Source organism: Vombatus ursinus, unplaced genomic scaffold, assembly GCF_900497805.2.
Source record: "Vombatus ursinus unplaced genomic scaffold, bare-nosed wombat genome assembly UNPS02000582.1, whole genome shotgun sequence".
NCBI classification, from domain to species: domain Eukaryota; kingdom Metazoa; phylum Chordata; class Mammalia; order Diprotodontia; family Vombatidae; genus Vombatus; species Vombatus ursinus.
The window spans coordinates 26710190-26736163 of record NW_020940360.1 but is presented as its reverse complement, the minus strand read 5'-3'; the positions used below and the strand labels follow the sequence as shown (position 1 = coordinate 26736163).

Below are 25974 nucleotides of genomic sequence, written 5' to 3'. Positions count from 1 at the left end.
AATTCTTTTTCAGGCTATGTAATATGATAATGATTCATCATTAGACTGCAAGTCATTGTTGGTCATTTGATTTTTCAAAATTCTTAAGATTTTCATTCTACTTCAGTTAACACTTCCAGGATTCTCTAAAATCCTGTTTTTCATCATTATTACAGTATTAAATAAAAATATGTTCCTTTTGCTCTCTTCTTTTCAGACCCTCAAAACAAAATGAATCTATTCCCCAGCTTCTTTGTTTTGCATATATCTATCTGTCTCTCTATCTGTGTGTTTATAAACGTGCGTATGTGTGTGTGTGAATGTGTGTATGTGTATACTTAAATATAACATGTATCTATTTGGAGCTTACCTTGGTATAGTATGTGAAATGTTATTCTATACCCAACTGCTGCCCTTCAAAACTTTCTATCTTTGTGCCATTACTTTGTGCTATTACCCCTTCTCTACAGTGGTCTTCCTCCTCACCACTAATTCTTGTATTCCCTAGTTTCCTTGAAAGCACAGCTAAGGTGCACAGTTCCTACTCTAAGGTTTTTCCTCATCTCCCAGGTAGTAGTGCCTTCTCCCTTCCTCATTTTTTTCCTTCATTTTTTAAATTAAAAAAACACCCACCTTCTTCTATGTCCTTTCCTCTTCCTTCCTCCCCCTCTCCAAAAAAAAAAGGGGGAAGAAAAGAAAAACAAAAGCCTTTTAACAAATATGCATGGTCAAGAAAAACAAATTCCTGCACTGGCCATATCCAGAAATGTTTCAGTTAGCACATTGAGTCTAGTACCTCTCTATTAAGAGATGTGTAGCATGTTTCATTATGAGTCCCTTTGAGTAGTGGCTGGTCATTGCATTGATTAGAATCACAGTGCACAGAACTGAGTGCAAATCTAGTGTCAGACATTTACTGACTATGTGACTCTGAGCAAGTCACTTAACCCCTGTTTGTCTTAGTTTCCTCAGCTATAAAATAGAAATTACAACAGCCCCAACCTTGTAGGGTTGTTATGAGGATCAGATGTGTGAATATTTGTAAAAAGTGCTTAGCACAGTGCCTGGTACATAGGAAGTACTAATTTAAATGCTTATTCCCTTCCCTTTCCCCCTTGTCTTCCCCTGTTTATCTTTATACTATTATCATTTTGTAAATGATTTTTCTGTTTCTATTCACTTTACCCTGCATCATTTCATACAGATCATTCTAGGTTTCTCTGAAATTGACTTCTTCATAATTCCTTATAGCACAATAGTATTTATGTTTCATGTACTTAAAATTTGTTTCTTAGTTGATGAATTCCTCCTTCTTACCAGCTTCTTGCTACCAGAAAAAGAGCTGCTTATAAATATTTTTGCGCATATGAGTCTTTTTCCTTTTTCTTCGATCTTTTTGGATTATAGATATAGTAGCAGTATGAGTAGATATGGAAAATTTAGTAACCTTTTGGTCATAGTTTCAAATTGCTTTTCAGAATGGCTAGATCACCAGTTCACGGCTACACCAGCAGTACATTAATGTGCTCATCTTTCCCTAGCCCCTCCATCATTTGTTATTTTCCTTTTACTGTCAACTTTTCCAGTCTGATAAATGTGAGCTGGGATTCTAAAGTTGCTTTAATATATATTTCTTTAAATATCATTGATTTGTAACATTTTAAAATATGACTACTAAACTTTGTATCTGTTTTGCATTTACTTAGCTATGTGCATGTTGCTTCCTTCTAGTATAATGTTAGGGCCTATGGATAAGACTTTTTTCCTTTTTTTTGTCTTTGTATTCTTAGCACCTAGCTCCTTGGGCCTTAAAAATTACTTTTTGAATTGAAATAAATTGGTTAAATATCCTTTGTTTAAAGATCTTTAATCTAGGGAAATCTACCAATCCTTCCGTTCCACCTTTTATACAGTACATTCTACTTTTGGATAGCTCTAAGTGTTATGAAGATTTTCCTTATTCCTAAATCTGACTCTTTGCAACTTGCCCACATTGCTGCATATTCTTTCCGTATTCTTTCCCAACAGAATGTTAATCTGTTTTTCACGTACTTGAGGGAAACTATCAGGGTTTACTTCTCTACTCTTCTCAGGCTATACATTCCTCATTCTTTCAACTAACTTTTTTATGGTACATTCTTTTGACCATCTGTCATCTTGGTTGTCATCTTTTGGATACTCTTATGTTTTTCAATATCCTTCCTTAAACGGGGTGTTCAAAATGACACATATTACTTACCAGTGGGGTCACTTCTGAGTAGAATACATTGTGTGGTCACTTCCCTATTCCTGGACATTACCACTGTTTATTATAGCATAAAAATCACATTAACTTTCTTGATTTGCCATACCACCCTGTTAACTTATATTTCTGTTAACATATTTACTTTACATTTCATTTAACCTCCTCTTATGATTTTCAAATGACCTCCTTTCTTTTTTTTAATTAGTTAATTAATTTTTAGTTTCCAACATTCCCTTCCGCAAGATTTTGAGTTCCAAATTTTCTCCCCGTCTCCCCTCACCCCACCCCAAGACAGCATGCGTTCTGAATACCCCTTCCCCCAATCTGCCCTCCCTTCTATCACCTCCTTCCCACCCTCTTATGTGCTTCCCCTTCTATTTTCCTGTAGGGCAGGATAGATTTCTATACCTCAATGTATATCTTATTTCCCAGATGCATGTAAAAACAATTTTTAACATTTGTTTTTAAAACTTTGAGTTCCATTTTTATAGCCCTTTGGGCATAGTTCCAAATTGTACTCCAAAATGGTTGAATCGTTTCACAGCTCCACCAATAGTGCATTAGTGTTCCAATTTTTCCACATCTTCTCCAATATTTATTATTTTCCTGTTTTGTCATGTCGGCCAATCTGATAGGTGTGAGTTGTTTTGATTTTCATTTCTCTAATCAATAGTGATTTAGAGCATTTATTCATATGACTATAGATGGCTTTAATTTCTTCATCTGAGAACTGCTTGTTCTTTGACCATTTATCAGTTGGGGAATGACTTGTATTCTTATAAATTTGACTTAATTATCTATATATTTTAGAAATGAGGCCCTTATCAGAGACACTGGTTGTAAAAATTCTCTCCCAATTTTCTACTTTCCTTCTAATCTTGCTTGCATTGGCTTTGTTTGTGCAAAAACTTTTCAGTTTAAAGTAATCGAAACTATCCATTTAGTATTTTGTAATGTTCTCTGTCTCCTGTTTGGTCATGAATCCTTCTGTTCTCCATAAATCTGATAGATAAACTATTCCTTGCTGTTCCAGTTTGCTTATAGTATCAGTCTTTATATCTAAATCATAAACCCATTTTGGCATACAGGGTGAGATTTTGGTTTATGCCTAGTTTCTGCCATACTCTTTCCCAGTTTTCCCAGCAGTTTTTGTCAAATAGTGACATATACCCTTTGACCCAAAAATAGCCCTGCTAGGTCTGTATCCCAAACAGATCATACAAATAGGAAAAGGACCCACATGTACAAAAATATTTATAGCAGCTCTTTTTGTGGTAGAAAAGAATTGGAAATTGAGGGAATGCCCATCAATTGGGGAATGGCTGAACAACTTGTGGTATATGAATGTGATGGAATATTATTATGCTATAAGAAATGATGAGCAGGCAGACTTCAGAAAAACCTGGGAAGACTTGCTGAGTGAAGTGAGCAGAACCAGGAGAACGTTGTACACAGTAACAGCCATGTTGTGCAATGACTAACGTTGATAGACTTAGACCTTCTCAGCAATGCAAGGATCTAAGACATCTCTAAGGGTCTCATGATGGAAAATGCTATCCACATCCAAAGAAAGAACTATGGAGTTTGAATGCAGATCGAAGCATACTATTTGCTATTTTTTTCTTCTAGTGTGTTTTGTTGCCTCTTTCTAATTCTTCATTACAACATCACTAATGTGAAAATATGTTTAATAGAAATGTATTTGTATAGCCTATATCATATTGCAAGCTGTCTTGGGGAGGTGGGGAGGGAGAGGGAGAAAAATTTAAAACTCGAAAGCTTATGGAAGTGATTGTTGATAAATCAAGATAAATTAATTAAAAAAAAAAAAAACTTTGAGTTCCAAATTCTCTCCCTTCCTCCCTCCCTACCTACCCTCATTGAGAAGGCAAGCAATTTGATATAGGTTATACATGTGTAGTCATGCAAAACACTTCCATAATAGTCATGTTGTAAAAGACTAACTATATTTTCTTCCTTCCTATACCGCCTCCTGTTTATTCTGTTCTCTTCTTTGATCCTGTCTTTCCTCAAAAGTGTTTGCTTCTGATTATCTCCTCCCCCAATCTTCTCTCTCTTCTATCATTTCCCCTCTCTTATCCCCTTCCCCACCTATTTTCCTGTAGGGTAAGAGATTTCCATTCCCATTTGAGTGTGTATGTTATTCCCTCCTTAAGCCAAATCTCCTGAGAATAAGATTCACTCATTCCCTCTCCCCTCTCCCCTCTTCCCTTCTACTGTAAAAGCTTTTTATGTGAGATAATTTACCCCATTCTACCTCTCCCTTTCTCCTTCTCCCAGTCCTATCCTCTCTCACCCCTTAATTTTTTTTTTTAGATATCATCCCATATGAACTCACCCTGTGCCCTCTGTCTCTGTCTCTCTCTGTATATATCTTCCAACTACTCTAATGCCAAGAAAGGTCTCATGAGTTACAAATATCATCTTATCATCTTTCCATGTAGGAATGTAAACAGTTCAGCTTTAATAAGTCCCTTATGATTTCTCTTTCCTGTTCACTTTTTCATGCTTCTCTTGACTCTTGTATTTGAAAGTCAGATTTTCTATTCAGCTCTGGTCTTTTCATCAAGAATAGTTGAAAGTCCTCTATTTCATTGAGTATCTATTTTTTCCCCTGAAGGATTATACTCAGTTTTGCTGGGTAAGGAATTCTTGGTTTTAATCCTAGCTCTTTTGACCTGGAATATCATATTCCAAGCCCTCCAATTCCTTAATGTAGAAACTACTAAATCTTGTGTTATCCCGATTGTATTTCCACAATACTTGAATTGTTTCTTTCTGGCTGCTTGCAATATTTTCTCCTTGACCTGGGAACTCTGGAATTTGGCTATGATATTCCTAGTAGTTTTCCTTTTGGGATCTCTTTCAGGAGGTGATTGGTGGATTCTTTCCATTTCCATTTTGCCCTCTGGTTGTAGAATATTAGGGCAGTTTTCCTTGATAATTTCTTGGAAGATGATGTCTAGGCTCTTTTTTTGATCATGGCTTTCAGGTAGTCCAATAATTTGTAAATTATCTTTCCTGGACCTGTTTTCTAGGTCAGTTGTTTTTCCAGTGAGATATTTTCCATTGTCTTCTGTTTTTTCATTCAGTTGGTTTTGTTTTATAATTCTTGATTTCTCATAGAATCATTAACTTCCATTTGCTCCATTATAATTTTTAAGGAATTATTTTCTTCAATAAGCTTTTGGACCTTCTTTTCCATTTGACCAATTCTGCTTTTCAAGTTATTCTTTTTTTCGTTGACTTTTTGGACCTCTTTGGCCATTTGAGTGAGTCTATTTTTTAAGGTATCATTTTCTTCAGTATTTTTTGGGGTCTCCTTTACCAAGCTGTTGACTCTTTTTTCATGATTTTCTTGCATCACTTTCATTTCTCTTCCCAATTTTTCCTTTACCCTCTTACTTGATTTTCAGAATCCTTTTTGAGCTCTTCCATGGCCTGGAACCAATTCATATTTTTCTTGGAGGCTTTGGATGTAGGAGCTTTGACTTTGTTTTCTTCTGGTTGTATATTTTGATCATCTTTGTCACCAAAGTAGGATTCTATAGTCTCAGTTTTTTTTTTCTGCTGTCTGCTTACGTTCCCAGCCAATTACTAGACTTTTTGATTCTTTGTTAAGGTAGGGCTCTGTTTCCAGTATAGAGGGTGTCCTGTCCTAAGCTTCAGGGGTTTTGTGCAACTATTTTCAGAGAAACTTCTAGGGACCTGTAAATTTTTAGTTCTTCCAAGGTGGTCTGATCAAAGATGAGCTGTTTACTCCTTTCCTGGCCTGTGCTCTGGTCTATGAGTGACCACAAGCATTCTTTTCTGCCTTGGGACTGTAAAGAGGATTCCCTCTCCACCACTGCCACAATTTCCACTATACTATCGCTCCTCCTCGCTCTAGGACCACCACCCAGAACTGTAACCCACATCCAGGCACAGACAAAGCAAGAGAATCCTGCTTCAGTGCCAGCAAAGAGATCCCTGCAATCCTCCTCTGATCAGCTCCCCAATTCCCCCACCTGGTGAGAGCTGAGAGTTCTGAAAGCAGCCGCCACAGCCACTGCCTGGGGGCTATGCCAGGGCTGGACCCAGAACATGCTCCTCTCTCATCCAGGTCTGACAGACCTTTCGTACTGACCTTTTAAGTTGTCTTTGGCGTTTGTGGGTTTAGAAATCTGGAAACCGCCACAGTTCCCAGTGATTCAGTCCCTTGAGGCCTGCTCCAGGTTCTCTGGGACCCCGTCTTTGTCTGCGTGGCCCACGCTGAACTACATTCTTCTCCCAGCCTGCCACACAGAACTTTCCCATCAACCATTTGTGTTGTCTTGGGCTAGAAATTTGTTTCATTCTGCCTTTTTGTGGGTTCTGCTGCTCTAGAATTTGTCTAGAGTAATTTTTTACAGGCATTTGGAGATGTTTGGGAGACAGCTCAAGCAAGTCACTGCTTTTATTCTGCCATCTTGGCTTCACCCCAATTGACCTACTTTCTAACCACACTTCTTCTGTCATACTTATGAAGTTAGTATCTAGCACTCAGTTTTAAGATTTCACATTTATCATGTATTGTTTTTCATTCTTATAGGTTGAATCTACACAGAGCATGATAAGGATTTTGGGACTTTCTGCTACATTACCCAACTACCTCGATGTTGCTACTTTTTTGCATGTCAATCCTTATATTGGACTTTTCTACTTTGATGGCCGTTTTAGGCCAGTACCTCTTGGACAGACATTTTTAGGAATTAAGACGACAAATAAGGTAAATATTCACTGTGAACGACTTAATTTTTAAAAGTATATTTGATGACAGGTTGCTTCAATAGCAAAGAATCAGATCCCTAAAATTGCATTATGTGAGTCTTTTAATCTTATTTTTCCCAACCTTTGGCCTTATTGCTTTACTGGAAGCATCCTCAAAAGTTACTAATTTGCTTTTATGTAACTCTTAAGAGCAATTCCACTAAAGACATTCTAACTCATGCCAGTTTCTTAATACTTACTTTTACAAATTCTTTTTTGAATTGTTTGTATTCTTTCCTCAGAATCCACATATAGTGCCATTTATAAATTTGACACAATTAGGCTTTCATAAATTTGACATAATTAGGAAGAAGATTCATATAAGTTAGTGAAATCTGTGGTTTAAGGAATTAATGCTTAGCTACCAATATACCATTAAATATATTTGAAAGAAGGTAGAGTCAAGACTGAGTAAGACAAAGCAGTTGAGCCTATCTCTCCACTGTCCATTGTCCACAATAATCTAGAAAATGTACCAGATAAAATTCTGATTGTGAAACCATCAGGGAGGGAGGGAAAGCAGGGGAAGGAAAAATGGAAAACATTATCTCACATAAATGGAGTGCTCAAGGAGTAGTTTATGCAACAAGGAGGAGGGAAAGGAGGTTACCCATGAACCTCACTGCCATCTAAACTGGTTGAAGGTACAAAGAATACATTTACACACGCACAGTTAGGTACAGAAATACATCTTACTCAATAAGGAAATAGGTGAGAAAAAGTTTAAGGAAATGAGGGGAATTAGAGGTGAATAGATTAAGGGGGACATTAATTAGAAACAACACAGATGTTTTAGGGGGCAGGGAAAAAAGAGAAGGGAAAGTATGAAAGAATAGGATGGAGGAGAAAAATACAGTTAGCAATTATAACTTAATTTTGGATGGGATGAAATGTTATAAAACAGAAGAGGATACATACTGAGTTAAAATAAGGGGCTGGAGCAGAGTCTATTATGCTTCAGCTGAAGTGAAAAAGGCAGGGGTGGTGATCCTGACCTTAGACAAAACAGGAGGAAAAATAGATCTAATTGAAGGAGATAAACAAGGAAACTACATTGTACTGAAAGGTACTATAGACAGTGAATTAATACCAGTAGTAAATATATATGCACTGAATGGCATAGCATCTAAGCTTTTAAAGGAAAAGTTAAATGAGTTATAGAAGGACATAGATAGTAAACCCACAGTAGTGGAGGACCTCAGTTTAATCCTCTCAGAGCTTGATAAATCTAACCAAAAAATAAACAGGAAATAAGGATTTTAGAATAGAATTTTAGAAAATTAAGATCTCATATGAACCTGGAGAATACTGAATGGGAACAGACGAGAATACAGTTATTTCTGTGTTGTACATGGCACTTTCACAAAAACTGACTACGTATTTTAAGGGAGAAAAACCTCACAAACAAATGCAGAAAAGCCGAAATATTAAACACAATCTTTTACTGATCATAATGTAAGAAATGCAAGAAAAATAAAGGAAATTTAAAGCAAAAAAAGAACAAATCATAGAAACAATCAGTAATTTCATTAAAAATAATAATGACAATGAGACAACATAATAAAATTTTTGGGATGCAATCAACACAGTACTTACGGGAAAATTTAGACCTCTAAAAGCTTTCATCATTAAAAGAGAAAGAGCAGATCAATAAATTGGATGTGCAACAATAACAACAAAAAAACCCTAGAAAACCAACAAATCACAATCTCCCAATTAAACACCAAAATAGAAATCCTGAAAATCAAAGGAGAGATAAAAATTGAAAAAAAATTGCACTAATAAATTAGGAGTTGATTAGCTAAATTTATTTTTTTGAAAGAAAGAATAAAATATATTTAGGATATATATTTTCATTACTGTGAGTTATATATAATTACTCAGCATGATACCTCATTGTAGCAAGGAAGTGATCCAAGATTATCAGAGTCTGTCAGCATTGTATGAACTTTATAACAGGTCCTTAAAATTATAAGATTTCTATTAGAATTCCAGTGTCTATATTTCTGTAATTCAAGGACCAACCTAGCTAAATTAAAAAATATACTAAATTAGCCTTAAGGTCATGAAATTTTCACCCACAGCTACTATTGAAGATCAACTTGGGCAATTTGTATCAGTGGAGGCAATATTGATGTCAGTGAAATTATAGATACTTGACATATTTAGGTACATAAAATTACTCAAAGTAGTCTGACAAAGTTGCTTATTGCAGCTCAATGACATCTAATCTTATTAATAAATACATAGGAAATATTTTATCCATTAAATATTCATTTTATTCAAATAAAGATTTTAATATATCTTGGAGATTCTTGAAAAATAGGTCCTATTATTTTATGTGTTCCTAGCAGTTTTGTTTATTCTATTAATTTGCTTGTCTTTCTTACTAAGTGCTTGGTGGAGTACTAGTAGAATTTCTTGTAATACCCAGCACATCATCGGTGTTTAATAAATGCTTTCTTGCTTGCTTGCTTGATTTTTCTTGATTTCTTAATAAATAAGAATTCAAGGGCAAATAGCTCAGACCTTACTGAATTTAGTATAAATTCCAAATTTGTGGGGTCAAAATTAATGGGACTTTGCTGTAGCTGACATTTTAAAGGTAAGCCAACAGAAATATATTCTCGAACTATATTGGCATAATAATCATAGGTTTTACTTTATATTTACTAAAAGAAACTTTCACAGAAGAACCTTTTTAAAAAACCAATCTTGGGGCAGTGAGGTGGTACAGTGGATAGGGTGCCGGCCCTGGAGTCAGGAGGACCTGATTTCAAATGCGGCCTTGGATACTTGATACTTACTAGCTATGTGACCCTGGGCAAATCACTTAACCCCGTTGCCTAACCGAAAAAAAAAAAAAAGCCCATATTAACTCTAATGCATTTTAATACTGTCTTTAACAGTGTCTTTTACTTGTAACTAGAATATAGAAAAACAGACACAAAAATTGATAAAAAAATTATTTAAGATAAAATATTACTCTCCCTACATTAAATAATTCAATCTGCAGTGCAGAAGCTACAGGTAATCTAAGAACTATAGGAAGCCATTTCTTGTCTCTACACAAAAGGGTATATTACCATTTGGTAATTATTACAGTGTGCATAATTTAGTCTTCATTAATTGTTTCAAGTGCCTTTCAGTGGTATTTACTCTTGCCTTTATTCAATCATATCTTAATTTTTATTATATTATCTAGTCTATTTTAAATATATCATTAAGCAAAGATAAAGATCTGTTTCTTACCTTTACCATAGACTTCTTAGTTAAAGTGAAAGTGGACTGTCTTTATAGAAAGCTTTAGGATGATTCACTGTTTGGGATACTCATCTTTTTTTTAACTTTAATTTTTTAAAAAATCTCATTACATAAAAAAGTAGATCACATTAGTCTAATTAGGTTGAAAAAAAATTTTTTTTTTACCAGTGACCAATAGAATCACACTTGCATAAGAAAATGTTAGAATGATGATCATCTGATAACTTGTTTGAGAATCATGGTGTCAAGCACATATAAATTAAAATTAAGAATATTTGTAATTTTTTTTATCTTTTCATGGTAAAAATTAATACAATTTAGAAATCAGTGCTTGCTATGGCCATACGCTACCTCCACTGTTGCCACTGATTCATTCATCCCTAAGGCTTGCTTCAGTTTGCGGAGCACATGACCTGTGCTGAACTGTGCTCCACTCTCACCCTAGCGCAACAGACCTTTTCTGCTGATCTTTTAAGTTGTCTTGGGCTAGAAAATTGTTTCACCCTGTCCTGTTCTGGGTTCCACTAGTCCAGAATTTGTTTTGAGACATTATTTAAAGTTGTTCAGAGGGCTTTGAAGGCGAGCTTGGGCAAGTTCCTGCCTTTTTTTTTGCCATCTTGGCACTGCTCCCAATTAGTAAATTTAGAAATCTATTATCATAAATCTATTATCTTAATTGTGGGTCAAAATATTAGTCAGGAAAATGTAACAAAAGATTTTCAAATTCCGTATATTTCCTGACCAAATATCCAAGTTTGTTTTATCTGATTATACTTCAAGTGTATGAGAGTACATTATCTTGTACATAAATGGTATTTCATAAAAGTTTGTGGAATTGAATTGGAATGTACATATATTTAAAAAAAAAAGAGAGGTCTGGACTTCACTGAATAAATTTCTAATTGTCATTTGTAGGCAGTTATTTGACCTTTATATTTTTTTAAGTTTCCTCATCATTAATGGAGAAAATAAAATCAGTTTTCAAGTTACATATTAGAGATTGAGCTGGTATGAAGGAATACAAAAGTACATTTCCTTAGATGTCTGCCATGTCTGTACCTGACATTCTCCCAGTTTTGTAAACATTGTTAATTCATTATAATGTTGTCAGAATTACATGAAAAATTGTTAGAGCCAGAAGCTGGATACATTGTTGACTTTGATTTGTAATGGAGTATAATTGTGGAAAAATTGTGGAAAGTAAGGGTAGGATAGAATGGTTCTTTATCTCACTTTACGTGGTAGTTGACTTTTATCAGAACAAATGGAAGTATTAAGAGAAATATAACATAAAGACATCCTTTCTCCTAAATAGTTTGAAGGGAGTTTGGCTTAATGGATGGTGGACTGGCGTAGAGTCCAAAAGACCTCAATTAAGTCATACTTTTCATGCTTAACTTTCTGTGTGATCCTGGGCCAAGTGATTTAATTTCTAGAAACCTCTCTAAACTAAGTTATTCACAATTTGCTGGTCTGCGTTGGTGGAGAAAGTTCCCTCCATCGATGAAATCACAGGCCTTTGCAAAATAAATACACACACAAACACATATGTACATATACACACACATATTTATACACACATTATAGGGGATAATGTCTCTAAAGAGCTTGGAGTTTCTGCCAAGGTTGTTTAAGCTATTTTTATCTGTTCATGTTTCCTGTATGAATTAAAATGGTTTCAGATATTTGTTAGAGGGGGATTGCCAGAAAAAGATGTGTTCTGTGTTTGATCTACAGTAATGCTTTATCATGTAGATTGAAAAACTAGAGTTGCTATCAGTTAAACATTTTCTTTTTTTTTTTTTTTTAACTTTCCAGGTGCAACAGTTGAATAACATGGATGAAGTATGTTATGAAAATGTTTTGAAACAAATAACAGCTGGACATCAGGTATATTTACTTGTTTAAAAATTATTTTAGAAACATTAATTGAAAAAAGTTAATTTTTAATTCCTGCTTAAGATATATTATTTTTGTCTTCTAAAATGATACATATGTGTTATTGTTTTTTTAACTGAGTCCTTATGAATACTGAAAATACTTTTTATTTGCATCTACTAGTTTTGTGTAGACTTTTTTAAAAAAACCACCTAGCAGAAGTAGTTGTTACAGAAAAAAATATACATAATTATAATTCCCTATATTGTACTACTTAAAGTATTTTTAAAAGTCACATTATTTGGGTCAAATTATTTTGTTTTGAAATCATTATTTTAAGTTCTATTTTGTAGTATTATATAGAATACAAATTTGGCCCAATAGCTTTATACCTAGAGCTTGTATTTCCTTTGTACAATAATTTTTGAGGGCACAATAATTGATAATATCAGTCTGACATTTATGTAACACTTTTAGCATCTGTTATGCCATTTTATCTTCACTAGAAATCTGTGAGATAGGTAAGGCAGATTTTTACAGATGAGGAAATCACAGTAAACATCTTTCATTATTATGGCATTCTTATTTGTGTACATGTCCTTCCCACCTGTTAAATGATAAGTACTTGGATGGTAGTAAATTTATCATCTTGGTTTTCTCAGTCTTAACTTACATATTCCCTTTGTACATTTTCTATATTTTGCTTTTTGGCAGTACCTGTGATTCATTGGTTTAGGGATCTCCTAGTGTAGAAACTCCCTTCACCAATGCAGTTCAGCTCACTGTAGATACTTAATAATTTTTAGATAATTTGAGCTCAGTAAAATCAATCTCTATTAAATAATTACGTCTGATTATAATAGATGTGTCTAATGCAATATAGCTGAATAAATGCTTAGATTTTTTCTTCTGCTGTTTAATTTTGAAATATTTTTCTGCAATAATCTACTATCAGTGTCAGTTATTAGAAATCTGTCTTCTCTACTTTTCTTAACTAACCAGTGTTCTATGCTGAGAAAACTTTTTCGATGTGATGAACATAGTTCTAAACTATGTAATTGTTTTGTAATTTTCCTTTTGGTTTCATTAAATCTATTTGCTTATATTATCAAAATAATTACTTTAAAAAAACCCTGGAAATGCAAATATAAATACCTTATAATGCACAATCTAATAAAATACTTTGAATTTTTATTTTGGTCAAGGCAAAAGATGTGTTTCTTAATTGCTGTTTTGGAAGTAGGAGTTAAAATTGGAATTATCTTATAGAACAGTCTTTCAGGTTAGGGATGACTAGAAACTAAAAGATTGTTAAGTTAAATCATTATTTTATCTAACAAATACCTGTCAGTGAGCAGATTATTGCCTTTTTCAGATACATAATTGTTCTTAAAATTGTGGTGAAACATATAAACAAGTACTTTTCATAAACAAATTACTTTTTAAAGAAAATAATTATTTGTGGTCTAAGTTTTGAAATTTATGAATAACTTCTTCCTTTGTATAGTACTTTTTTTTTTCCAAAGCACATTATTTCATCTTCAGAACAATTTTTTAAGTTAGGTAGGGTAGGTTCTCATTTCCATTTTACTGTTGGGAACTGATCAGTAAGTTATAAAGCCAAAACTAAATAAATACTCTTTTTTGATTTCTCATCTAATGTGTTTTCCAGTTACATTGTTCTGCTTGTTTAAATCAATATATAAACTCTGTAAAGAAGGAAGTTGATGAAGTCAATTGAATGATTGAAATGTTGCCCCTACTTCCTATATCTGATTAGTTTGAGGTATACTTGGAGGTTCAGGGTATCAAAAGATTTGAGTAATGAAAGGTAGATATTTGAAGCCGTTACTATTCATTGTGCGTTCTCTCCTTGATTTGGAGAAGAGTTGATTATCAAGCATTTGTGCTGGGGTAGTATTCCATGGTTGCCAAGGGAGTAGAAAGGCAACTGAAATATGAGGTCTTGGTAGCGGTAGAGCTAGAACCAGAGACTTACTATCCTGTGGGGTTAGGGAGCATGCATCAAAGAAGGTGGATTTTCTTTTGGTGTGGTGATAATGTTTGGTTCAAATTGTCCAAAACAATAGTAGGAAGCTTGAGGTGGTTGAGCCCTGGTATTCTCAGGTCTTCATCCCATTTGTTATCATTCTGGTGTATCTAAGTTAAGTGTTCATGGGTATTTTTCCTAGTCAAGGCCAATACCTAGGGTTCTTTCACATTTCATCGATATCAAAGTCAAGGAATCTTAATATTTTGAAATCAGATCCAATCTAGTGCTACTATTTAAAATTGTACCAGTGGTGATTGCTTATATTTTCTGTCTCAGGAGCTAGGAATTGCCTGTGGCAGGAACAATAAACATTTGTAATTGGGGAATTTAATAGAGCCATTGTTGGATTCTGTAGGGTTTTAGTCTTCATTATGATAATCACTATTTGACATTACATATATTTATTAGATAAATTCTTTTATTCCCTTTTAAAATTAAATATCCCTAGATTTAAAAGTATCTATTTTAGATAATAACATGTACCTTCTTATGGAAAGTCGTTTCTGATCTTCCCTTTTCGAATGAACCTTCTACTCAATGATCAGCTTATATGTAGCTAAAGCAGATCTCTGAATGCATAGCATGATTTTAGTTTTGCTTAGATCTTCCTCTTCCCTATTAGCCTACTATTGGCCCTGAAATGCCATCATTAGAAATTTACTAGTTTTTAATATAATGCATGTATCCTTGCAGTGACATTTAATGCTGTCATTCATTTGCACTTAAGTATAAATGGTGTTGAATCTCTTTTCCAGTGTGATCAGTACATAAGAACAATGGTAAATAGGAGGATAGATCCAAAGCTAAATGGATCACCTCATCCTTCAAAACCTATAACATACAGATTATTTAGGAGAGTGGGGAAAGACTCTGGTCAGATTGGGTTAGGTATGAGATTTCTGGAAACCTCTTTGGTTGGTGGGTGTCATGAGGAAGGAGATGAGTGTAGGAAGATGATAGTCACCCTTGGCTTACTTCACAGTTTTGCCTAATGTCAACCATACTTCTTAATAAAAATGTTTCTGAGACAAAGCTATAGGTTTATATATTTGATTTAGAGTTAGTATTGTTTTAGAATTTCACATCTTGAAAAGGCCTTAGAATTCATCCAAGACATAGAAATTCTGAAAATCAAAGGAAAGATTAGTAAAATGAAAATAAAAAAGCCATTTAACTAATAAATGATACTAAGAGCCAGGTGAGAAAACTGATAAAATAGGTAAGCCATTGGTTAATTTTATTTTTAAAAATGAAGAAAACCAAATTACCAGCATCAAATTTAAAAAAGTGAATGTGCTGCAACCAATGAAGATGAAATTAAAGAATTTATCTAATTCTATCTCCCCATCCCTATCTCTTTTTACAGCTGATGAAACTGAGACTCATAGAAGTTAGGTTATATATCACAGATCATACAGCTTTGCCTTTATTTAGGTCTGAATTTTGGAAACAGTGATTGCAGCCTGTTTTCTCAGATTAAAGTATATTCTTGAGTGGTGAGTATAAGTGGCTAGATACCATAGTAAAAGAGTGCTGGGCCTAGAGTTAGGAAGATCTGAGTTCAAATCTAGCCCCAGACATTTGCTAGCTGTGTACCCTTGACAAGTTACTTAAACCTTTCTTGACCTAAGTTTCATCAGCTGTAAAATGGAGATAATAATACCTGCCTTCCAGTGTTGTGAGGATCACATGAGATGGTATTTGTAAAACACATAATAGTTTCTAGTTCATAGTAGGCACTTTAATAAATGCTAGCTATTATGAGAGCTCACATAGCCCACTGTATCTAGTCAAGTACAGACCCTTTCTTACCCTTAATATGCTTAATAGCCCATGCTTATCCCTCTATTGTCACTGAGTGAGTACATCTGCCTTCCCTTGTTCCTCCTCCACACTGTTCTATCTCTGACTCTGACTCAAATTGCACTATCATTATCTTGGGGAATATTCTTTCATCCAACTTTCCTATAGCTTCACTCACCATCTTTGGGACCTCCCAGACTAAAATACCCCTCCCTGTATATGTTGTTGTTGTTCAGTTTCAGTCATATAATTGTGACTCAGTTTGGGGTTTTCTTAGCAAAGATACTGGAGTGGTTTGCCATTAACTTCTCCAGTTCATTTTACAGACGAGGAAACTGAGGCAAACAGGGTTAAGTGGTTTGCCCAGGGTCATACAGCTAGTTAAGTGTTTGAGACCAGATTTGAACTCTGGTCTTCCTTACTGTAGACCTGACACTCTAAACACTGTGCCACCTAGTTGCCCCTCCCTTTATGTGCTGTTTCCTCCCATTAGAATATAAGGTCCTTGAGGGTAGAAACTTTCTTGGAATAATAAATCTAGAGCAGGATTTGAACCAGGTCTCCTAATTGTAGAGCCAATGATCTTTTTTCTTTGCCATGTTTACTTTTTGTGTTGTTTCCTTAGCACAAGGAAAATATAGTAAGCATACAACAATTGCTTTTTCATTCATTCATTGGATTAATTATATGAGAATGCATTTGGTTTACCTAATTAAGGACTCTTCGTATACCTATTTCATGGTTTGGGATAAGATGGGAGTAACTAGGGCAAGAATTGCAAACATGAGAAAGCATTATTTCACTCCTCTCAACCTTAGTATTATGACTTCCTTGATTACCAGCAGAATAAAGAAGTATATAAGGCATGTAGAAGGAATCTTCATCCCACAGAGCACCTTAAAAATACATAAAGTTGGATGTGGGAGATGTAATTATGATTCAGGTGACCATTGTCATAATTTTTATAGAAAATATCTGTTCTGTCAAGATGAATTTTTGAGTTTCTATGTTTGCTGCAATATTAGACCCCAGGAAGCAAGTTTCATATTACATACTACTGATTACTAGTGTTATCTCTTGTTGTTTTCCTTGATTCTTGGAATTTCTTAGGATATATATAAACATAATACTGCGGCAACTTTTTATACCCATAAAATTCTCTTGTTGCCAACTAATGACATGTAGGAAAGATATGATCAGATGGTGATGTCTTTTTTCCCATAAGGTAATTTATCCTCAAGTATTATATATAATCATCATTGTTATTATGAAATATTTATCTACCTGATTTCACATACTGATAAAATTGATACTGTACAAAGAGAGCTAAGTTTGCAATCTGATTGTTCTAAGAGCTGTGTTATCTGGCATTTCTTAAACTTTGATTCTAACATTTGTAATTTAGTTTCTTATATAGTACCATGCGCATTAGGTACTCAGTAAATAGGATTTGTTTATAATGGAATTCCACTAATCACAAAATGCTGTAATGTTTATTGGTGAAGAGTGTTTTAACAGCAGAAATTAAAGAGCATTAGAACTACTGTGCAGCCTTTCAAATTCTTCTCAAATATTCCAGTGTTTAAGAGGAAAAAAAAGTAATTTGGGTACCATATTGAAGTATTAAGGTAATTTAAAGTTTACTCTTTTTATCTTTTAAATTAATCCCATCAGCTCTTGCTCAGTCTCTTAGAATCTGAGAAACCAAATTTGTTTCTTCTTTTTACTTAAAAATTTTCAAAGTGTTTACAGCTCTGGAAATCCTCAGTCATTATCGAAACAAAATATTTACCTTTCTATAGTCCAAGGGAGAAATCCGTTGTCACACAGAGGATTTTTGTACTCATAGTTCAAACCCATCCATTTGCAAAATGGGGTTTAAATACCACTTAACATATATCTTTTTAGCTGGATCAATCACAGTTTCTGTTAACTACTGTTATAATGTGTCTAATTCTCAATTTGCTGAATAGTTATTTGTTTGCAACTCTTATATGGTAATAAACCCTTTGCTTCCATTAATTAGCCTAGTAGTCACAGATCACTCATTTTGAGAGGATTGCAGTTTCAATGTTGACTTTTGATGCAAAGATTCAAATAGAGTATATTGATTGTGTAGATTCAATTACTTGAATACTTGAACTATCATCCTTTTATAGAAGGTCTTAATTGAACTATAGTTCTAATGTTATGCTCTTTTATAAACAAGATATTTGGGAGAAGATTCTGGTAAGAGGCTCTCCAGTTTTCCCCCACAAAGAAGACAAAACAGCACCTCACAGCGATCATAGATCAGTAAAAACAAACAAAAGTTGGGGCAGAACAGTGGTGTTCCTGGGACGACTGGAAGAAAAATCCCAGGACCATGGTTTGGTGCCCTGTGAAGTGTAAACACCTCAGGATAGTTCCATTGAAACAGCAAGCTATGAGCCCTGGGGCTAGCTGGGTTAAGAAGTAGCCTGGGCCTCTGCCTCGGAAATTTTCACCTCCCTGATAATGTGGGGAGTCTGTGTGGGAGAAGATTGAGGGAACCTCTGTTGAAAAGTAACACAGACCCCAGTTGTACTACCCAGACACAGCCCTGGTGAGTGTAGAAGCAGTGGGCAGAGGTGGTGCTGGCTGTGGGCACTTACAGGAGGGGGGAGTTCTTGGTTTCTGTTGCAGGCCAAAGGGAAGAATTGAAGTAGGATCTGAGGCCAGAGATACCATCTCCCATACCCCAGAACTAGAGGTGATTATAATAACAAACTACTATAAATTAAAAAAAAAAACAGGCAAAGGAGAAAAAATCCAACAAGAGAAAGTTACTATGCGAGTAGAAAAGACCGAGGTTCATCTTCAGAGGAGGATATTGAAGCAAAAAAAGCCTCTCCTACCCTGAAGAGTCCCCTGCCCAAAAAGAATTCATGGAAGAACTTTAAAAAGACTTTAAAAATCAAATGAGAGAGATTGAGGAAAAATTAAAAAAGAAAATAAGAACAATCCAAGAACTACAAGAAGATTAGGAAAAGAAAGTCAACCAACTAGAAAAGGGGATCCAGAAAAAGACTCTTTGAAAATTAAAATTGTAACTTACTAGCTGTGTGACCCTGGACAAGTCACTTAACCCCATTGCCTAACCAAAAACAAAAACAAAAACAAAAAAAAATTAGAATTGTACAAGGGGAAGCCAGCAAAGTTATAACAGACCAAGAAATAACAAAACAAAATATAAAGAATGAAAAAATAGAATAGAAAGTGAAATATCTCTTAAGAAAAACAGATCTGGGGAACAGATCAAGAAGAGAAAACATTAAAATAATTGGATTACCTGAAAGCTATGATCAAAAAAAAAATCTTGATACAATAATACAAGAAATAATTAAAGAAAATTGTCCTGAGGCACTGGAACAAGAGGGGAAAGTAGAAATAGGAAAAAAATCCCCCAATCATCACCTGAAAGAGATCCTGTGAGGAAAATCTACAGGAATATCATAGCTAGATTCCAGAACCCCCAGCTCAAGGATAAAACATTACAAGCAACAAGAAAAAAAATTCAAATATAGCGAAGCCACAATTAGAATCTCACAAGACCTAGAAGTGGCTACACTAAAAGTCTGCAAGTCTTGGAACACTATATATTGAAAAGCAAAAGAACTGGGGTTGTGGGTGAAAATAGCACACCCTGCAAAGTTAAGCATAATCCTGAACAACAACAAAAAAAGGACATTCAATGAATCGCCAAATTTTCAAGATTTTGTTACAAAAAGACCTTAAATCACTAGAAAATTTGACATACAGGAGCTAAGAGAAATGTAAGGTAAACATAAAAGACTTAATTACAAGGGGTTCAATAAGGACAGACTATTTACTTTTTATATGAGGAAATGTAAATAGTATATCTGAGGTTGTTATTAGTAATTGGGTAGTTAGAAAGAAAGATTGGGATAGCGTTCAGTCTGATGCAATACTAAAAAGTAAACCATGTAGGAAAAGACAAAAAGAGTAATTATACAAATGAAGTGTGAGAGGAAGAACTGACACAGAAGAATTAGATGGGGGAGAAGGGTTGGTAGGTCTGGAACCCTACTGTCACTGAGAAATGGGTTAAAGAGGGAACAATACATATATATGTCTAGAAGGGTATAAAAGTCTTCTAAATTCAGAAAGAAATAAAAGTCTGATGGGATAGGGATGGGGGAGGGATTATTAGAGGTAGAGAGAAGGGAATAAGACAAGGTGGGGCATAGAAGGGTTTCTAGATTAACGGGGGCGGGGTTAGAGGACAAGGGAGGGATCTTTGGAGGGGGGGTAGGTTAAGTAATAGGAGGGCAAGGTAGCAGGTAAAAAGTAAAGTAGAGGAATCCAAAGGGAGAGGAAATAAGAGATACACATAAATATAAAATAAAGATCAGGAGTAGAATTTTTTAGGGGGAAAAAAAATCAAGGGTGGTAATCATGGACTCTATGTCAGCCATATTAATATTGTTTAAACTATTTAAAATAACTGGACAATATAGAGTTGGAATATTGCTGTGGTATAGGAAATGATGAATTGGTGGACTTAAAAAAATAAGGAAAGATTTGGACTTTTGAAAGGAGATGTTATCTAACCTCAGAAAAACTGAGGACAAACAAGTACAGTATGGTCTTGCATAGATGTATGTGAAAGTATATGTCTGTATATGAGTATGATTATAGATATCTAAGTATATGTATGTATATGTATTTGTGTGTATATGTGTATGTGTGTATGTATGTATGTATGTATATATCTGTGCTTAATTGTAGCCTGCTGAGGAGGAAATGGGGAAAAAAGAATTATAAAAAGTACACAGCAGAGAACAAAAGAAAACTTACAAGGAAACAAAGATAGGATGGACAGCTCTGAACACAATGTGTAGTACTTTCTAAATACGTTTTCTTGAAATGAAAATTTATTGCTATATATTTTGAATCCTCTCACATTCTGCTGCGAACATGGCAGTGCTTTTTTTTCTTTTTTCTTTTGTATTTAAGTTTTAATATTTAAGCTTATAATGTTCTTTTTCTTTTCTTACTGTATATTTAAGTTTTAGAAATTTAAAAAATGGATCAAAAGAAATAAACAAGATTTTTGTCCATTTCTGAAAAAAACTGTGGTAAAAATATCATTGAGCTAATGCCACTATTCTTTTTTTACAGTATTCTTATTCTTCATGACATAATGTTACATGAGCTTAGTTTCAGGATTTGTTTTTCTTGCAGATAGATTAGTATGCTTCCTATTGTCAAAAAAAGACAGAAACGTATGTGTTGCTTTTTGCCTTAGCATTAGTAAAGTTTTAAGCCAAATTTATTGTTCGCTTGTAGTAATCTGTCCAATTTAGGTTTCTGAAGGCATCTTCACTTTCTCTTCTATTTAAATATGCTCTCACTGTCTCTTCAGTTTAAATGTTGTACCTTTTGCACTATTGCTAATGTGTAAGTTGCTTCATGTCATTTTGGAAATAGATGGAATATAAACTTAAATAAGTAAATAGAATAAGTAAATAGGCCCTCACTTCTCTGAAGACCTAGTCTTCATTGTGTTTTAACTGATAAATATAGAAGTAATCTGTGAATTCTAAGATCACATATTTACCAGTTACATGTTCATTAATGTATTTTAAAGCTCGAACTATTGTATGCAAAGAATAGCCTTTCTCTTAAACTGTTAAAAATGGCTATGGTCATCAACATTTATTGCTTTGCCCTAGTATTGGATTTTAATAAGTTTGTAGAGTTTTCTTGTTTGCTTCTGCTTTTACATACTCACTGAACAATAAAAGTACAGTGGTTAATAAATAATAATTGGAATTTTGAACAATGCAGAATTTATTTAGAAGATATAAATGATATCTTCCAGCATGGAAGTTTAGTCCATGTAATATGCCTTCTTTGATTAAGTCATATATTTCTGGAATTTTTCCCTAGATATTGTGTGTGGTTTTGGTTTTCAGGCCAAGAAATATTTTAATTTTATCAGGGAATTTTGGGGGATTTTAATATTTGTCATTTGTCCAAATAATTTAATATTTCTACTGAATAGTGTGTCATTACTTTGATTTCTGGGCACCCTCATATTCACTTTTTCATGCCCTAAAAATCGTCCATTTGTTCTTAAATAAAATTTAAGTTAGAAAGGTAAAATTTTCCTTTTCAGAAATTGTGATGTTTTATCCTAATTATATTGTAGGTGATAGTGAACTATTTTGCTATAGCTCTATGTTCATGTGCTTAATAGATTTTATATTACTTTTTACCTTTAAAAATATTAAAACCAGTAGGAGGTAGTTGCAGTCAACCCAGGCATGTGTTATGACAAATGGAGAAAATCTTTTAATGTTGATTTTTCAGTAGTCATACTCTGTAAGACTTCAGGGTCTTTCATGCTATTGGGAAATTAAAAGTTTGTGATTCAGCCTTTAATTTTAATCTATCAGCTCAAACTAATGAGATATCTCATTTATAAGATTCTCTTTGCATTACCAAGTGCAAGTACAGCTTTAGCATTCCTATTAGTAAATCCCCTCCTCCTGTGTAACTTGTGGAAAGAGAAAGTAATGAATGCCTTAACCCTACTTAGGTTTTTGTTTGTTTTTTTTCCTGAAATACAGATTTCATTACCATAAATGGAAAATAAATTAGAAATTGACTTAAAGATCATGTCATGCCAGTTATGATAACTTGTTCTCTTTGTTAAAATTATGCCAAAAAATTAAGATTTCCATTTTTAAGACTTTAATAGATAGCTTAGTTTAAATTACTTCCAATTTTTTACTTGAAAAAGTTTTCAGACCAAGAAATCAAAGCTATTTATAGTATTAAGAGAAGAAATAGAAATTGAAGGAATTAGAATAGGCAATGAAGAAACAAAACTATCACTCTTTACAGATGATATGATATTATACTTAGAAAATCCTAGAGAATCAATTAAATACTGCTTGAAATTATTAACAACTTTAGCAAAATTGCATGATACAAAACATACCCATATAAATCATCAGCATTTCTATATATTTCCAATGAAGTCCAGCAGCAAGAGATAGAAAGAGAAATTCCACTTAAAATATCTGTAGACAATATAAAATACTTCAAAGTCTACCTGCTAAGACAAACCCAGGAACTATATGAACACAACTATAAAACACTTTTCACACAAATAAAGTCAAATGTAAACAATTGGAAAAATACTAATTGCTCATGGGTAGGCCGAGCCGATATAATAAAAATGACAGTTCTACCCAAATTAATCTATTTATTCAGTGCCATACCAATCAAACTATCAAAAATTATTTTATAGAGCTAGGAAAAAAAATAATAACAATTCATCCTGCACCAGCCCTGGAGTCAGGAGGACCTGAGTTCAAATCTGACCTCAGACACATAACATTTACTAGCTGTGTGACCCTGGGCAAGTCACTTAACCTCATTGCCTAATAAAAACAAAAAACAAACAAACAAAAAAGTAACAATTCATCTGGAAGAACAAAACTCAAGGATATCAAGGGAATCGAAAAAAAATGTGAAAGAAGGTGGTCTGGCCATACTAGATCTCAAATTGTATTATAAAGAGGTAGTTTATCAAAATAGTCTGATTCTGACTAAGAAATAGAGTGGGGGATCAGTGGAACAGATTAGGTACAAATTACATTACAATAAATGACCAGAGTAATCTGGTATATGATAAACCCAAAGATCCAAACTTTTGGAACAAATGCTCATTATTTGACAAAAACTGCTGGAAAAACTAGAAAACAGGATGACAAAAACTAGGTATAGACTAACATCTCACACCATATACCAAGATAAGGTCAAAATAGGAACATGATTTACACATAAAGGGTAATACATAATCAAGCATGAAATAGTTCACCTGTCAGATCTATAAATGAGCGACAAATTTAGGACCAAACAAAATATAGAGAGCATTACAAAATGTAAAATGGATAATTTTGGTTATATAAAATTAAAAAGTTTTTGCATAAACAAAACCAATGCAACCAAAATTAGAAGGAAAGCAGAAAAATGGGGGTGGAGAATTTTACTGCAAGTATCTATGATAAAGACCTCATTTCTTTTTTTTTAAATAATATTTTATTTTCCCCAGTTATATGTAAAGAAAATTTTTAACATTTACTTTCAGAAAATTTTGAGTCCCTGTTTTCTCTCTCCTTCCCTTTCCTGCCCCCTTCCTGAGATAGTAAGCAATTTGTTATAGGTTATACAAGTTCAATCATGCTAAACATATTACTATGTTAATTGTGTTGTGAAAGAATACACAGACCCAAAGGGGGAAAGAAACCACCAAAAAAATACAGAAAGTGAAAAATAGTAATCCACATTCAGACTCCATCATTTCTTTCTCTAGAGGTGGATAGCATTTTTCCTTATGAGTCCTTTGGAATTGTCTTGGATTATTGTATTGCTGAGAATGGCTAAGTTATTCACAGTTGATCATTTGTACAGTATTGCTGTTACTGTGTACAATATTCTCCTTGTTCTGCTCACTTCATTTTGCCTCATTTCTTGTATGGCTTTCCAGAATTTTCTGAAACTATGTTGTTTGTCATTTCTTATAGCATAGTAATATTCCATTACAATCATATACCACAACTTGTTTAGCCATTTCCCAATTGATGGGCATCCCCTCAATTTCTAATTCTTTGCTACACAAAAAGAGTTGCTATAAATAATTTTACAAATAGATCCATATAGATCCATTGCCCCCCTTTTAAAATCTCTTTGGGACATAGACTTTGTAGTGATATCTCTGGGGCAAAGAATATACATAGTTTTATAGCCCTTTGGGCATGGTTCCAAATTGTTCTCCAGAATGGCTGGATCAGTTCATAACTCCACCAGCAGTGCATTAGTGTCCCAGTTTTTCCACATCCCCTCCAACATTTCTCATTTTCCTTTTTTGTCATATTATCAATCTGATAGACGTGGTGTGGTACCTGTAAATGTAGGTGAGGGATATATTTCAAAATAAAAGATGCCAATAATTTTTTTAATGAAAGTAAAATGGTTTTAACTTTTTAGTGTATAGGAGGAGTTTTTCTCAAAGTTATAAACCAGAGTTAACAGTTAAGTATGACATAAGTATAAGTGTATAGCCAAATATAAGAGACAAGTGGGCTCATAAATTAGAAAGGAGCTTTAAAAATGTACTTATGTAGCCCACATACAACAAAATCTGTTACAGTCAATCAAACATGTTTGGAAACAGAATTAAGAATGAAGGTGTCATTTAGGTCTTATTCTATGAAGTCTCATGCTTTAAGTTCTCCCCTACTCTCCTCTGTCCCTTATACCAAAGAATAAAAAAAGGAAAAATTAGTTTAGCAACTGTCTCTACAAAGATATTCTTCTTTGGTGACAAGCCTAATTGTTACAATTTTATGAACATTTAATTTTCATTATTTTTATTGTTGTTCTTCCATGGCTGTGGACATTGCATTCATTATTTTCCTGGTTCTGCTTATTTTACTTTATATCAGTTTATATAAATCTTGTGATGCTTTTTCATATTAATTTTATGTGTGTGTTTATATATATCTATATATAGATGCATATATATATATCTGTGGGCAGCTAGGGGATGCTGTGGATAAAGCTCTGACCCTGCAATCAGGAGGACCTGAGTTCAGATCCAGCCTTAAACACAATCTCTGTGACCCTGCTCAAGTCACTTAATCCTATTTGCCTCAGTTCTTCATGTGTAAAATGAACTGGAGAAGGAAATGACAAGCCACCTCAGTATCTTTGCCAAGAAAACCCTGAATGGGGTCACTGAGAGTTGGTTACAACTAAAATGACTCAACAACAATAGCAACAGCAAGAGAGAGGCAGACAGAGAGAGAGAGACTGAAATGGCTGACAACACTTTATGTATCTTTATTTAGATAGATAGATAAAAAGCTTCTTAAGGGCAAGGACT

General features: G+C 33.9%; 1 protein-coding gene across 2 annotated transcripts in view; it reads left to right on the top strand.

The window, feature by feature from the left end:
• The window catches only part of ASCC3 (activating signal cointegrator 1 complex subunit 3), a 366855-nt gene that overhangs the window by 92807 nt on the left and 248074 nt on the right, over nt 1-25974 (top strand). For both annotated transcript variants that reach the window (XM_027855178.1, XM_027855187.1), the window contains exons 12-13: nt 6816-6992; nt 12116-12187. In XM_027855178.1, the coding sequence (XP_027710979.1) occupies nt 6816-6992; nt 12116-12187 (249 nt within the window). The remainder of the gene's footprint in view (nt 1-6815; nt 6993-12115; nt 12188-25974) is intronic.